The following is a 14497-nucleotide window of genomic DNA, read 5'->3' as shown; positions in this document are numbered from 1 at the left end:
TGCTCTCTGAATATAAAATAGTGCCAGTGCTGCCAAATTAGTAGAAACATCGTCAGCAGCTTGTGCGCTGCCAGTGGGAAAAACTGTATTCTCTGTACTTGCCTGGCAGCTCATGGAAAAACTGAGCACAGTTGCTGGGTGGAGGCTTCATAGGGCTCCCCAACCTGCACCGGCTGACCAGGAAGGAGACCGAACGCAGGGTTTCGTTGCTACGGAGCAACCTGATTTGCTTGTCTCGGCAACCGGAGAAAATCCGGTGCCAGGAAGAGATGACTCTCTGTTTTCTATTGTTGCTGCTGCAAAATTGCAACGGATAAAATGAGCTGCTTCAGCTTGGTGGTTTCCTCCTGTCTCTGAAGGGGTAGGGGTTTGCACTTTGGATGAAATCAGGGAGAATAAAGACATGGCACAAATATCCTCGGAGCCACGATTTCTGCTCTGACTGTGCCTTGAATTGTTCTTGGCCCATTGTCCCATTTACTGCTGTTTAAACACTGTGTCCTCTAATCCTTCTGTAGCTCTTGAGGACATGGCTAGTCAACATATCGGGGTTGGGCTGACAGTTGGACTGGATGAGCTTAGAGGTCTTTTCCAACCATAATGTTTCTATCATTCTGGTTTTTCTCAATGTGTTTTAGGCTCATCCAACTCATGAGGAGAGCTTTTGAAATGCAGACCGCCCTTTTATTATCCAGTCACCATTCCTGATTGCTCCTCTGCAGTACTCTGAGACCCCAACTAGATGAGGTTTTTCCACCTCCTCGGCCTTTTCTTTTGCTCCTTTCTTTTATTGCTTAGAGCATAATGCTGTTTCTTAGAGAGTACAACCAACACCAACGTATCCAGTATTGATCGCCCAGTTTAAACTCGGCTCTATACAGCCCAATGCACCATGCTGCTATAATTGCAGCAAATTAACAACAGTTACATTGTTTATTTTTGCGGTGCAAGTGCTGATTGATGCGAATATGTATTTATAAGCATCTGTTCGGGTTCTTCTGAATGTTATTTTCCAGTCTGCTGGGAGAAGCAGCTTGCGGGATGGTTTTGTGCTGAGCAGGGAGTTGTTGGGTTGTTGCTGGGGGTTTTTATCTTGCTTGAGCGTAACACAGAATTATAGAATCTCAGGCTGCAATGGACCTCAAGGATCATCTGATCTCACCTTTCTTGCCCAGAGAGGTGGTAGATCCCCCTTCCCTGGAAGGGGAAGACAGGTTAGATGGGGCTCTGAGCAACCTCATCCAGTGGGAGGTGTCCCAGCCATAGCATGGGGGTTGGAACTGGATGGGTTTTGGGGTCCCTTCCAACCCAAGCCCTTCTGTGATCCTTGGCAAAAGCATGGTCTGGACAAGGTGGTCCAGCACCCTGTCCAGCTGAAACTTAAAGGTACCCAATGTTGGGGAATCCACCCTCTCCCTGGGGAAATTATTCCAATGGCTGATTGTTCTCATTGGGAAACATTTTCCCCATGTGTCCAATGGGAATCTCCCCAGGAGTAACTTGTACTTGTTACCCATCTCATTCCTGTGTGACTCCTTGTAAAATGGATCTTCGTAGACATCTTTTAAATACTGGAAGACGGTGGTAAGGTCTCCCCTCGGTCTTCTTTCCCCACGGCTGAACAAACCGCGTTCTCTCCGCCTTTCCTCATGGCAGGCTTCCCAATTCATTGATCATCTTTGTGGCCCATGTCTGGATGTTCTCCAGCCTATCCACATCTTCTTTGCATAGCTGGGACCAAAACTGGATGCCGTGTTCCAGGTGTGGCCTGACAAGCGCTGAGTGGAAGAATGACTCCTGGTGAAGCCCTGATTGATGCAGCCCAGCACCCTGCTGGCCGGCTTTGCCCCAGCTTCACAGAATCACTAGGTTGGAAAAGACCTCCAGGATCATTGAGTCCAACCATTCCTATCAACCACTAAACCATGACCCTCAGCACGTCATCCATCCGTCTTTTAAATACCTCCAGGGATGGTGACTCAACCACCTCCCTGGGCAGCCTCTGCCAGTTCCCAATGACCCTTTCTGTGAAAAAGTCTTTTCTGATGTCCAGCCTGAACCTCCCCTGGTGGAGCTTGAGGCCATTCCCTCTCGTCCTGTCCCCTGTCACCTGGGAGAAGAGCCCAGTACCCTCCTCTCTACAACGTCCTTTCAGGTAGTTGTAGAGAGCAATGAGGTCTCCCCTCAGCCTCCTCTTCTCCAGGCTAAACACCCCCAGCTCTCTCAGCCGCTCCTCATAAGGCCTGTTCTCCAGCCCCCTCACCAGCTTTGTCTCTGTTCTCTCGTACTGTTGTGCCCCAAACCAGGGTTCTTCACTCCGTGGGCATCAATCCTCTTAGCGCACAGAGTCGAGAGGTCTGTGTTTGGTCTGTTCTGATCAGAAAATTGCTTTTTGTGGTTCAGAGGAGGCCGCAGAGATGATCCGAGGGCTGGAGCACCTCTAGTATAAGGACAGGCTGAGAGGGTTGGGGTTGTTCAGCCAGGAGAAGAGAAGGCTCCAGGGAGACCTTAGAGCAGCTTCCAGTACTGAAAGGGGCTCCAGGAAAGCTGGGGAGGGGCTCCTGATCATTGAGTGCAGGGATAGAACGAGGAGGCGTGGCTTTAAATTGGAAGAAGGGAGATTTCGATTGGACGTTGGAAGAAATTCTTCATGCTGAGGGTGTGAAGCACTGACCCAGGTTGCCCAGAGCAGCGGTGGCTGCCCCCTCCCTGGAGGTGTTCCAGTCCAGGTTGGACGGGGCTTGGCGCAGGCTGCTCCGGTGGGAGGTGTCCCTGCCCGCGGCTGGGGGGACGCTGCTCCCCGCCCCGGCTCCTCCCCGAGCGGCGGCAGCGGCGGCGGCCACGGGGCCATGGAGGCGGCGGGCGGCTGCCTCAGCCCGGCTGCCAGGCTGGAGGTGAGGGCGGGCCGCACGGGGCCCGGGGGCAGCGGGGGTGGGCGCTGCAGGGCTGCCGGGGGCTGCCAGGGTGCTGGGTGCCGTCAGGGTGCTAGGCACTGCTGAGGTGCTGGGTGCTTTCAGGGTGCTGCTGAGGAGCTGAGTGCTTTCCAGGTGCTGCTGAGGAGCTGGGAGCTGCAAGGGTGATGGGTGCTGTCAAGGTGCTAAGCACTGCTGAGGTGCTGGGTGCTACACGGGTGCTGGGTGCCGTCAGGGTGCTAGGCACTGCTGAGGTGCTGGGTGCTTTCCAGGTGCTGGTGAGGAGCTGGGTGCTGCACGGGTGCTGCGTGCTGTCAAGGTGCTAAGCACTGCTGAGGTGCTGGGTGCTGCAGGGGTGCTGTCAAAGAGCTGGGTGCTGCAGGGGTGCTGGGTGCTTTCCAGGTGCCACTGAGGAGTTGGGTGCTGCAAGGGTGCTGGGTGCAGTCAGGGTGCTAGGCACTGCTGAGGTGCTGGGTGCTTTCAGGATGCTACTGAGGAGCTGGATGCTTTCCAGGTGCTGCTGAGGAGCTGGGAGCTGCAAGGGTGATAGGTGCCATCAAGGTGCTAGGCACTGCTGAGGTGCTGGGTGCTTTCAGGATGCTACTGAGGAGCTGAGTGCTTTCCAGGTGCTGCTGAGGAGCTGGGAGCCGGAAGGGTGCTGGGTGCCATCAGGGTGCTAGGCACTGCTGAGGTGCTGGGTGCTTTCCAGGTGCTGGTGAGGAGCTGGGTGCTGCACGGGTGCTGCGTGCTGTCAGGGTACTAGGCACTGCTGAGGTGCTGGCTGCTTTCAGGGTGCTGTCAAAGAGCTGGGTGCTGCAGGGGTGCTGGGTGCTTTCCAGGTGCCACTGAGGAGTTGGGTGCTGCAAGGTTGCTGGGTGCAGTCAGGGTGCTAGGAACTGCTGAGGTGCTGGGTGCTTTCAGGGTGCTACTGAGGAGCTGAGTGCTTTCCAGGTGCTGCTGAGGAGCTGGGAGCTGCAAGGGTGATGGGTGCCATCAGGGTACTAGGCACTGCAGAGGTGCTGGGTGCTTTCCAGGTGCTGGTGAGGAGCTGGGTGCTGCAAGGTTGCTGGGTGCTGTCAGGGTGCTAAGCACTGCTGAGGTGCTGGGTGCTGCACGGGTGCTGGGTGCTGTCGGGGTACTAGGCACTGCTGAGGTGCTGGCTGCTTTCAGGGTGCTGTCAAAGAGCTGGGTGCTGCAGGGGTGCTGGGTGCTTTCCAGGTGCTGCAAGGGTGCTGGGTGCTGTTGGGATGCTAGGCACTGCAGAGGTGCTGGGTGCTTTCCGGGTGCTACTGAGGAGCTGGGTGCTGAATGAGTGCTGGATGCTGTCAGGGGTGCTAGGCACTGCTGGGGTGCTGGGTGCTTTCAGGGTGCTACCAAAAAGCTGGGTGCTGCTAGGGTGATGGGTGCTGTCAGGGTGCTACTGAGGAGCTGGGTGCTGCATGGGTGATGGTTGCTTTCCAGATGCTACTGAGGAGCTGGGTGCTGCGGAGGTGCTGGGTGCTGCAAGGGTGCTGGGTGCTTTCAGGGTGCTACCAAAGAGCTGGGTGCTGCAAGGGTGCTGGGTGCTTTCAGGCTGTTACTGAGGAGCTGGGTGCTGCGGGGGTGCTGGGTGCTTTCAGGGTGCTACCAAAGAGCTGGGTGGTGCTGGGCGCTGCAGGGGTGATGGGTGCTGTAAGGGTGCTAGGGACTGCTGGGGTGCTGAGTGCTTTCAGGGTGCTGTCAGGGTGCTGGGCGCTGCAGGATTGCTGAGTGCTGTCAGGGTGCTACCAGTGAGCTGGGTCCTGCAAGGGTGCTGGGTGCTTTGAGGCTGTTACTGAGGAGCTGGGTGCTGGGTGTTTTCAGGTGCTATCAAAGAGCTGGATGCTGCATGGGTGCTGGGTGCTGTGAGGGAGCTGTCAAAGAGCTGGGCGCTGCTGGGGTGATGGGTTCTGCCTGGCTGCTATCGAAGAGCTGGATGCTGTCACGGCGCTGGGCACGGCCAGGATGCTGCTATGGAGCTGGGCACTGCTGGGGTGCTGCTGGGATGCTACTGAAGAACTGGGAGCTGCAGGGGTTCAGGGTGCTGCCAGGGGGTTGCTGAGGTGCTGGGCGCTCCCAAGGAGCTGAGCACTTTCAGGGGTTTAGATTCTGCCTGTGTGCTGTCAAAGAGCTGGGTGCTGCCGCGGTGCTGGGTGCTGCCGCCGGCTGGCAGCTCCGCAAGGCAGCTGGTTCTTCAACGTGTATAGTATTCAGCAAGGTTTTCTTTTAAAACTTAGCTGCTCACTGCATGGCTTGGAATTAGGAGCCGATCTGCTTGTAGAACCTGTGAAATGGTTCCTAAATAAAGTTTCCAAACAGCCCCTCTGACCATAAAATGATAGCGCAGGGTGTTGTCACCCCTCAGCATCAGGTGTCACAGCGTGAAAGGAGCACTGGACAAGCCTATGATGGGCCTGGCTGCCTGACCAGGGATGCTCCGGCATGGGTATCGGAAGGGAATCCTTGTGTCTGTGTGTGGGCCAAGGTTCAGGACTGTGCTGCTACTGATGCTGATGCACATTGAAGGGAAAGGTGAGGAGTTAAGCAGGATGTGGACTGGCTGAGCCCCAGGTGACTCATAGGCTCATTGTCATATGAGTAAGTGGTGCGAAGTGCGTTTGTATTTATAACTCAGATGCAACAAATGTCAGGTAAATATGCTGGTTTGACCTCTAAATGTAGGAGTCATTTGTTTCCTTGCTAAGGAGCGCGTGATAACGCGTAGCGAGCTCCTGGAACCTGCAGGTTTAGCTCACTTGTTGCTCATGTGGAGAAGGGAGGAGCAGGACCATGGGTTAGCACTGGTTTTACTGGAGAGTTGTGCTGGTCAGCTGCATTACAGGATTAGTACAAATCGGGTGCTGATTGTCTAAATTGAATCATAGAATGGTTCAGGAGGGACCTTAAAGCCCATCCAGTTCCAACCCCCCTGCCATGGGCCGGGACATCTCCCACTGGATCAGGCTGCTCAGATCGCCATCCAAGCTGGCCTTGAACACCTCCAGGGATGGGGCAGCCACAACTTCCCTGGGAAACCTGGGCCAGGGCCTTTAGGCTTTCAGTTCTTTAGAAGTACAACAAATCTTGTCAGAGTTCTTTTGTCTGATAATAGATGTAATGGAGGGAACAGCTGGATAATGTTGGTGGAAAAGCCTTCCCTTGCAAAATCTTGGAATGGGGCGGCATCGGTTAGGAAGAAAGGTGTCAAGAGCCCTGGCAGGACTTGCTGGCTGTGTTTTAAGTGTGTTGGTGAGAAGTTTAAAGTGGCCTGAGAGTGCAGAAAAAATTTTTCACTGAAAGGGTCATTGGACACTGGAACAGGCTGCCCAGGGAGGTGGTTGAGTCACCATCCCTGGAGGTGTTTAAAGGGGACAGGTGGATGAGGTGCTGAGGGACATGGTTTAGTGCTTGATAGGAATGGTTGGACTCGATGGTCCAGCGGGTCCTTTCCAACCTAGTGATTCTGTGATTCTGTGACATACATTGTGGTAGTTGCATACCCTGAGCAGGTGCCATTTGGTTTTAAAGTTTCTCAGACAGTGGGATCCAAGAGAGCTTTCTGAGTGTGGTTTGGTGCTGGCAAACTGATGCTTCAGGCCTCCACAAGAAATATGATGCTGGCTTTGATTGCTGGTCTCAGAAGCAGATCATGTTGAGTGCATTGGAATTAAGGGGTGGTTTGCATAGATCGCAAACTCTTACGTATGTGGCTGCGTGGCAAGTCGACACAGTCATTTCTCACTGCTTAGAAAAGCTTAATTTCCTGGCTTTGTTGGCTCTTTCTTGGGCTCTTAGCAAACAATGAGCTCCTGGGCACTGCAGAAGGGAAAAGCTGAGAGAATGCACATCTCCAGGATGTGTGTTTTTAGCCTCCACCAAACGAAGTCACCTAAATAATTCTCTCATCAAAATGATAATGAATGTGCAGCTTCCCCAACGCTGCGCTTGAGGCCAGGAAGCTGTCACTACTCTCACAGTTGTGCATTACGGCCCTGGCAGTGCTGGCTGTGGGTGCAGCCGGACCTCCCCTCCTCTGGGTGCGTGGCAATTAAAAATGGGGTGTAGGGGGTGCTCCTCAGCAGCTGCAGATCTCCTGCTCCTCGCTGTTAGAAGGGACCTTAAAGCCCATCCAGTTCCACGCCCTGCCATGGGCAGGGACACCTCCTCCTGGACCAGGATGCTCAAGGCTCCAATAAAATAGAGGATGTGTAGCTTGTAGTATTTGAGTTACATAAAATAAGGTGATTCTTTTCCAGCTGGTGTATGTTTCCATGTTCACCTCAGCAGTGTGGTTGCCATCTCATCTTGTTTTGCCCACAGGGCTTTACAGAAGCCCCTTAGGGGTTTTTTTTGGTAGGAAAGGCACAATACAGCAGAAGCTGCCAGTTCTCCCTGTCAGAAGAGCAATACTTCATAAAAGAGAAGTTACAAAAGCTGTGTAATGAGGGCAATTAGGCCTCATATTTTCAGTCTTCTGCTTTTGCCAGCAATCTGTCACTTTTGATTGAGGCCTGTATTGCTCACTGAGTCATTCTTGAATTTTAGATGATTTTAAGATTGGCTCCCTCAATCTTAGTGATTTTTTTTTTTCACCTCGAATCCATCAAATAGTTATTTATGCTGACAACCTTGAGACTGTCATTTTAGCTTTTGTAGTCTGAATTTCAGAAGTCTGTAGGAGTTTATGGGTGATTTTGTGATGCTCAGATGTATCTCTTGCAGGGTGCAGTGTCTGCTGCTGCCCTTGGAGGTGATTTAGGTCTGGGCTCTGGCCAGTGCTTGAGCTGGATGAAGGCCAAAGTCATCCAGGCAAAGCCTGTTTCGGTTTAGTCAGCAAAGGGGGAGAAATGTGGAGTTCAAGTTGTTGTTGCAGGGTGTGCAAAGTATCCAGGTGTTTATAGCACAGAATATTAATGTGAAAACAGAGTCCAAGATGTTCAAAGAAGGTGGTTTGCCAAATTTAACGAGTTCAAGTAATTCTCTTGCTCTCAAGGAAGTCCATCGTGAATTTGACACTCTGTGTGTTGGTCTAAAAGGCTGCAGGTGACGGTGGAGGTCGTGTTTGGAATGTCCGTGCTGTGCAGCTTGCTCCTCTGCATAGGTGAGCGGTGCCTCTGCACAGGAAAGTCCCTCTGTAGTGGCTCTGTTTGTCTCCTGCACTTGCTGCAGAATTCGCTGGACATTAGGGCTGCTACCTGCCTTTAGTTTGCCTTTGATAAAATCATACAGAGCATTAGGTGTGGGCGCATCCCTGCCCTGATGGATTTACTTCCTCGGAGCTCATGAGCAATGCCAAGTTTCACTGATGCCACCTACAGAATATCAGAAGTATTCATTTGGGTTTAGTAACTATAAATTAAAGCATGGTAGAAACAGGCTTATGGAGGGTGCAGGTTGATTATTTAATGACCAGCCTGATTACGGCATAATGTATCTCTGCTGGGCTGGAGAACACCCTGCAGAGGCTGGACAACACCCTCCCAGGCTGGAGAACACTCTCTGAAGGTTGGAGAACACTCTCTGAAGGTTGGAGAACTCTCTCAAAGATTGATGGGTGGCCTCAGAGGAACAGGGTTTGGAAGTACTGAGACAAGATATTGGACTTGTGCAGCTGGGGGCTGTTTGTGCTCTTTGTCCGGTGAGGACTTTCCTGGAACTGTGGGTGCTCAGGAGCTCTCACGTTCCCCACTGTGGACTCCTGTGGTCTGTTTTGTTGAAGTGCCCACGGGAGGTGGATGGTGAGCAAGGACATGTTCAGTCTTTCTTAACCAACGTTGTGTGAGCAAATGAAATAAGTTGATTTGATGGACGTGTTTGATTCATGGTTAATCATTATCTCAGTGCTGTTTGTGTCACTGTTGCCATCAGAGACCGTTGCTTATCGCATTGACCAGATCACTGCATTGAGAATCTGTTCTCTATATGTCTATGTGTCTCTATTTCTTGTCACCTGTGGTCTCATTTTACTGTGGGTTTGAAAACCCCTTTGGGGTGGATTGCCTGTTTCTTACAAACCACCTTTGTCCGGCACAAATGAGCTGGTGTTTTTGTTGGGAACCACAATGGAGATCATTGTGTAATCATCTGGATAGCACGAGTTGTGAGCATGTTTAGAAGTGTTAACAGCCAGTTTACTTACAGTGTTTGATGTAGAACAGCAGACGTTAAGGTAGGAACTTGGAGCAGCAGCTTCCCAACACACCCGCAGAGGTTACTCAGGAGCCAGTCTCTAAATGCGGATGCAAGGCAGGAGAATGAGACAAGGTTTTAAACTGACAGATACCAGGTTCTGATGTGATGCAGGGTTAGAGGGAAAATATTCCCTGTGAGGATGGTCAGGCTTCAAGAAGCCTGGAAAGGCTGTGAAGCCGCCGACCTTGGAGGTTTTCAACTGGACAAAGCCCTGAGCAGCATGGTCTCAATTCAGTCATTCCCCTGCTTTGAGCGGGAGGGTGGACACCTCCCAAAGTCCCTTCCCACCTCAACAATCCTGTAATTCTTTGTTTTGATGTAATAGAAAATGAGTTGCTTTAAAATAATAGAATCATAGAATGGGTTCGGTTGGGAGGGACCTTAAAGCCTACTCAATTCCAACCCCCACTGGACCAGGCTGCTCAAAGTCCCATCCAAGCTGGCCTTGAACCCCTCCAGGGATGGGGCAGCCACCACTGCTCTGGGCAACCTTGATCAGGGCCTCCCGACCCTCAGCATGAAGAATTTCCTCCTAATTTTTAATCTAAATCTTCCCCCTTTCAATTTACAGCCATCCCCCGCCCCATCCTGTCACTCCAGCTTTCCCTCCCCAGCTTTCCTGTAGTCCCTTCAGGTACTGGAAGCTGCTTTAAGGTCTCCCTGGAGAGCTTTCTAACATGAAAGCTCCTCTGGCTATTGGTATTTAGAAGGAAGATAGCTGCAATAATTTCAACATTAAAATAGCTTAGTTTTTTCTCTGTCTTTTAACAGCAGGGCTATTGGGATACACATTTCTGTACTCTTTGGTGTGTTTGGTTTATGGAGACTTTAAGTTCCCTTGTTTTCCATGTGGGGAAAATAGAGCTAATTGTTTGCACTGATGTTATTCTTTACGCAGATCATGTGGGATTTTCAAATGTCTGTAGAGTTCAGTTTGTTTGCATTCACTTCTGTGCTGTTTCTTCAGGCAACTTAACAGTTTGTGTGTCAGGGTGAGGGAAAGCATCTCTAAACTGTGAGAAGTCAACGGTGCTGCTTTTGAAACTCTGTCTCCTGTTCCCTTTCTCCTCAAAAAATCCTTGATGAGCTGGAGCCCTTAAAGTACAATTCCCCTTCCCTGGATTGTGTGCACCTTTGTGTTCTCTATAACTCACTGAAAGGAGGTGTAGCAAGGCAGGGGATTGGTCTTTTCTCCCTGGTAGCCAGTGACAGGACAAGGGGAAGTGGCCTCAAGGTGCACCGGGGGACGTTTAGGTTGGATATTATCATAGAATCGTAGAATCACTAGGTTGGAGAGGACCCACTGGATCATCGAGTCCAACCATTCCCATCAGTCACTAAACCATGCCCCTCAGCACCTCATCCACCCGTCTTTTAAACTCTTCCAGGGATGGTGACTCAAACACCTCCCTGGGCAGCCTGCTCCAGTGCCCAAAATATATTAGGATATTAGGATGAATTTATTTCCTAAAAGGGTTGTCAAGCACTGGCAGAGGCTGCCAGGGAGGTGTGTGAGTTCCCATCCCTGGAGGTGTTTAAGAAATGGGTAGAAGTCACACTTGGGGACATGGTCTAGTGGTGGACATAGCAGGGCTGGATCGATGGTTGGACTTGATGATCTTAAAGGTCTTTTGCAACTCAAACCATTCCATGATCCTGTGAATGGCAGCTGATAAAAGGCGGCAGGGGTTACCTGGTATCATATGGATCGCCTGGCACCCTCTCGTGATGGATAGCCCAGAGCAGTCGTGGTCTCTGGCACCATCCTTTATTTACAGCAGTACCAGCAGACAGACCCGCTGCAGTGCTTCCTGAGGTACTGGAATTGAGTGTCAGATAAACAGAAATGCATCATGTCAAGTCAATATTGGACTTGTTCCCGTACTGTGGTTTCTTACCTTTAGCGTGCAGCTCGCAGCATGTTTGTCCAGTGAGTGTCAATAACAATTTCAACCACTGCAGGTAAATTCTAACGCTGCCTGGCAGGGGTTCCACCTCGTGTTTGCCCAGCAGCAGGGCTGTGTGGTTTTTTTGGACGTCCTGCTTCAGGTTGGTCGGTGCTGTTGAAGCCACAGTCCCTTGAAGATGCCTGCAATAACATACGGTTTCACCCCAGCGCCTGCTGTCGTTTGGCTCTATAGGTAACAGCTCTATAGGTAATGCTGAGAGGAGACAATGTTTGGGCTGCAAGGTCTGCTCTAGGCGTGGGACCATGGGTGTATTTCTGTCCACGCCAGAGCCAGTTGCCTTGATGTTCATGCAATGAACTGAAGAGAGAGCAACGCTCTGTGCAAAACCAACCCTTTTCCCACCACGGGCATTTTTACCCTCTGAGAAGATTTTCCTGTTGCTACAAGTGATTTTTCAGGCTGAAGTTGTCTGGGTTGCAAGAATTAAAAACTCAGTTCATTTAAATAGACTGTGTTTGCGACACAGGGACCTGCAGGAATCGTCAAAAGGAATCTGCCTGCCTACCCGTTCACGTGTAGGGGTGAGGCAGTAAACTCGGGGAGACCATCAACAACTGAACAACTGCAGTATTGAGGGGTTGGGGCTGTTTGTGGTGGGTTTGTAGAAAATGAGTGGTGTGAACTTAGTTTTTGGCCTAGCGACTGCGTATTTTGTATTTTGGTGAAGATCACAGAATCATAGAATGGTTTGGTTTGGGGAAGACCTCTAAGTCCATCCAGTTCCCACCCCCTGCCATGGGCAGGGACACCTCCCACTGGATCAGGGGCTCCAAGCCCCATCCAACCTGGCCTTGAACACCTCCAGGGATGGGGCAGCCACCACTGCTCTGGGCAACCAGGGCCAGGGCCTCCCCACCCTCATCATGAAGTTGTGCTGCACCAAGCCTGAGTGAATTTTGCATTTTCCTCTTTAACACTGGTTTTGACTGGGATTGAAAGCAGAATATCAACATTAGCATTAGTGTGTAGCATGTTCCAGACTTGCAACTGGGCCAAAGCGGAGAAGCGCTGTAGATCTCCCGTGAGCCTCATTCTTGGCAGATTTCCACTCCAGAGAGGTTTGGACTTGAATATGGACACCTGGAGACTTGAGTTAGTGCTTTTTCTCAAGTTCCCTGCTCCTTTGCCTCCCTTTCTCCAGCTTTAGTTGTGTGTAGTCATTCTGAATGGCAATATTTTCCCAACCGTTGTTCCTGTATATGTGGACACAATGTCAGCGGTGAGGAAAAGGGCACAGAGTGTGTTTGCTGTTGGTGAAATTAATTCATCAATAAAAAATAATCCGCACCGCAGGGTTGCGGGGGGGGGGAAGCAAAACCTGCCTTTCTAAACTAAATCTCATTGTTTCCTCTCTATCTGCACAAACAGTAATTAGGGAAACACAGAGCGCACTTAAACACAGCTGCTTGCTGAGGGTAGTGCCTACACAAGGGTGTAGTACCTGCTCGTGGAGCATAACAAGTTACGGAAGGCAGGGCCATCCCTTGCAACAGAGAATTAACTCCTACAGTTGTGTTTATCATCTTGCTGAGCCTGGTCTTCTTATTTCATGCCCTGCTTAACCAGTGTGTTTCGCCTTGGAGTGTCCAGCCTTTATTTCATTGCTGTGTTCCCGTTTGCAGGCTGAAGCCAGGCTGGCAGCAAAGCGAGCGGCGCGGGCAGAGGCACGGGAGATCCGCATGAAGGAACTGGAGCGGCAGCAGAAAGAGGTACGAGCAAGGTTTTGGGCGGGTGTTTGATCATCCACTTTCCTGAGTATATCCCGAGATCCTGGAAGAAAGAGTTAGTCTATATTTTGTTGAGATGTTAATAATATCTGCGTGGAGCTAATGTTGACCAGAGGGTAGCAAATACAATTGCCTGGAAAAAAATGTGGTTGTGGCAAGAATTTTATTCTGGTGAAGCCCGTAGAATTATTCACAGAAAACTGGTGGTTGGTTAGTAATCATTGTTTAATATTAAACTTAGAAGTAGGCAGCTTGTTTATGTGCGCACTGGGGCGGGTGGATTCTTATCACTTCATTAGCAATCTAATGAATATGGAAGACTCTTTACCTTTGTTAAAACAAGGGATTTCTTTTTGTTACCGTGATGCTGGCGTTTTTATCTTCCCATTTGGTGAAAACAGTGGTTGCTGCTGGCTGAAGTAATGGACTTAGCAATGGACTTGGCAAAGCACTATCTTCTCCAGAGTGTTGGGATTAGATGCCTAGCGTAGTCTCTCCTAAAGTCTGGAAGAGCTCGTTGTTTGATACCATCAGCAGAGGTGCTTTACCCCTGCAGTTCAGCGTGTGGGCTTCCAACATGGGATTGGTCTTAGAGACCAAAAGGCTTGTTCTGCCCCTGCTGTTTGACAAGCAGGAGCTGCTCTAAACATCCCTTCACTCCAGGAAACTGAGAGCAGTGTTTGTTTTGGAGCTCCAGAAACTAAACTGGAGCTGCTATAATAGAGTGGGGCTGCAAGCACGTGTTGGCAGCAGCGGGCTGAACCAGAAGGGCTTAAAACTTGTGTGTCGGTGCATTTAATGGAACAGGACAGTAGATGTAACAGGACCAGCAGCAATCGTAATGTTTTCAGATACATTTGGAAGGGAAGGGAGCAAATAAGAAGCTTGGGGGAGTCGGGTGGGAATAAGTGCTAAGAATAACTGTACATCTGTGCTTTAGGGTGCAAGGAAGGATTCAGTTTAGCTTTCAAACAGTGGATCGGGATGTGACAGCAGACTGAGGTCCGTGCAGTCTGCAGTACTCAGCCTGGAATAGAAGCACTTGGGCAGTTTGCTTGTGCTCAGCTTCGTGCTAGAGCGTCTTGTCTCGTTGAGGCACGTCTGGATGTGCCTGAGCACCCAGTAGCCGCAGCAGGGTTAGATGTATCTGCAGTCACACCAAGACAGCTGCGAGTGCATTGCTTGTGGAAGAGAGGGGCCTCTTTCTGCTACAGTTGCTGCCTCTTGAAGGACATTTCTTGCAACCTGGATCACAGTCGGAAAGCTTGGACTGGAGATAAGCATCGTTACTGCTGACCTTCCTGCTCTGCCTGATGGGACGTGCTGAGCAGCCTTCGGAAGGTCGATGGTAAACAACCACAAGGTGTTTTGTTGGGGCAGCAAACTAAATATGGGTGTCATGGCACCTGAAAGTGTTGTTACCATCTAATTTGCAGCTACCATCAATGGAGCTGATGACCCCCTTGAAGATGAAATGCTGATGCTGCGAAGGGTGTCCTCATAAATTGAAGTTTTGGTACAAAAGCCAAAGTTTGCATGTGTGCTCCTGTGGTTAAGAACTGAAGAGCTGATGATCTGAGAACGTTTGTATAGAGAGAAATCAAATGGTACAGGCTGTTGCTCTGAAAGCTAAGCCAGGTATTCACTGCAATCAGTTTTGTAATTCGCTGGCATAAAT

The 14497-nt window shown here is 50.7% G+C and overlaps 1 protein-coding gene across 21 annotated transcripts in view; it reads left to right on the top strand.

The window, feature by feature from the left end:
* Nucleotides 1-14497, top strand: part of LRRFIP1 (LRR binding FLII interacting protein 1) — a 125047-nt gene that overhangs the window by 48137 nt on the left and 62413 nt on the right. For 18 of the 21 annotated variants that reach the window (XM_069860586.1, XM_069860585.1, XM_069860588.1 and 15 more), the window contains exon 2: nt 12715-12801. In XM_069860586.1, coding sequence (XP_069716687.1) covers nt 12715-12801 — 87 coding nt within the window. Of the gene's footprint in view, nt 1-2839; nt 2895-12714; nt 12802-14497 lie in introns of those variants that run through there. The other 3 variants (XM_069860583.1, XM_069860580.1, XM_069860571.1) reach the window with 1 other exon arrangement.

Source organism: Phaenicophaeus curvirostris, chromosome 7 (assembly GCF_032191515.1).
Source record: "Phaenicophaeus curvirostris isolate KB17595 chromosome 7, BPBGC_Pcur_1.0, whole genome shotgun sequence".
Lineage (NCBI taxonomy): Eukaryota > Metazoa > Chordata > Aves > Cuculiformes > Cuculidae > Phaenicophaeus > Phaenicophaeus curvirostris.
Note: the sequence above shows the minus strand (reverse complement) of the source record. Positions and strands in the feature narration are given on the sequence as shown.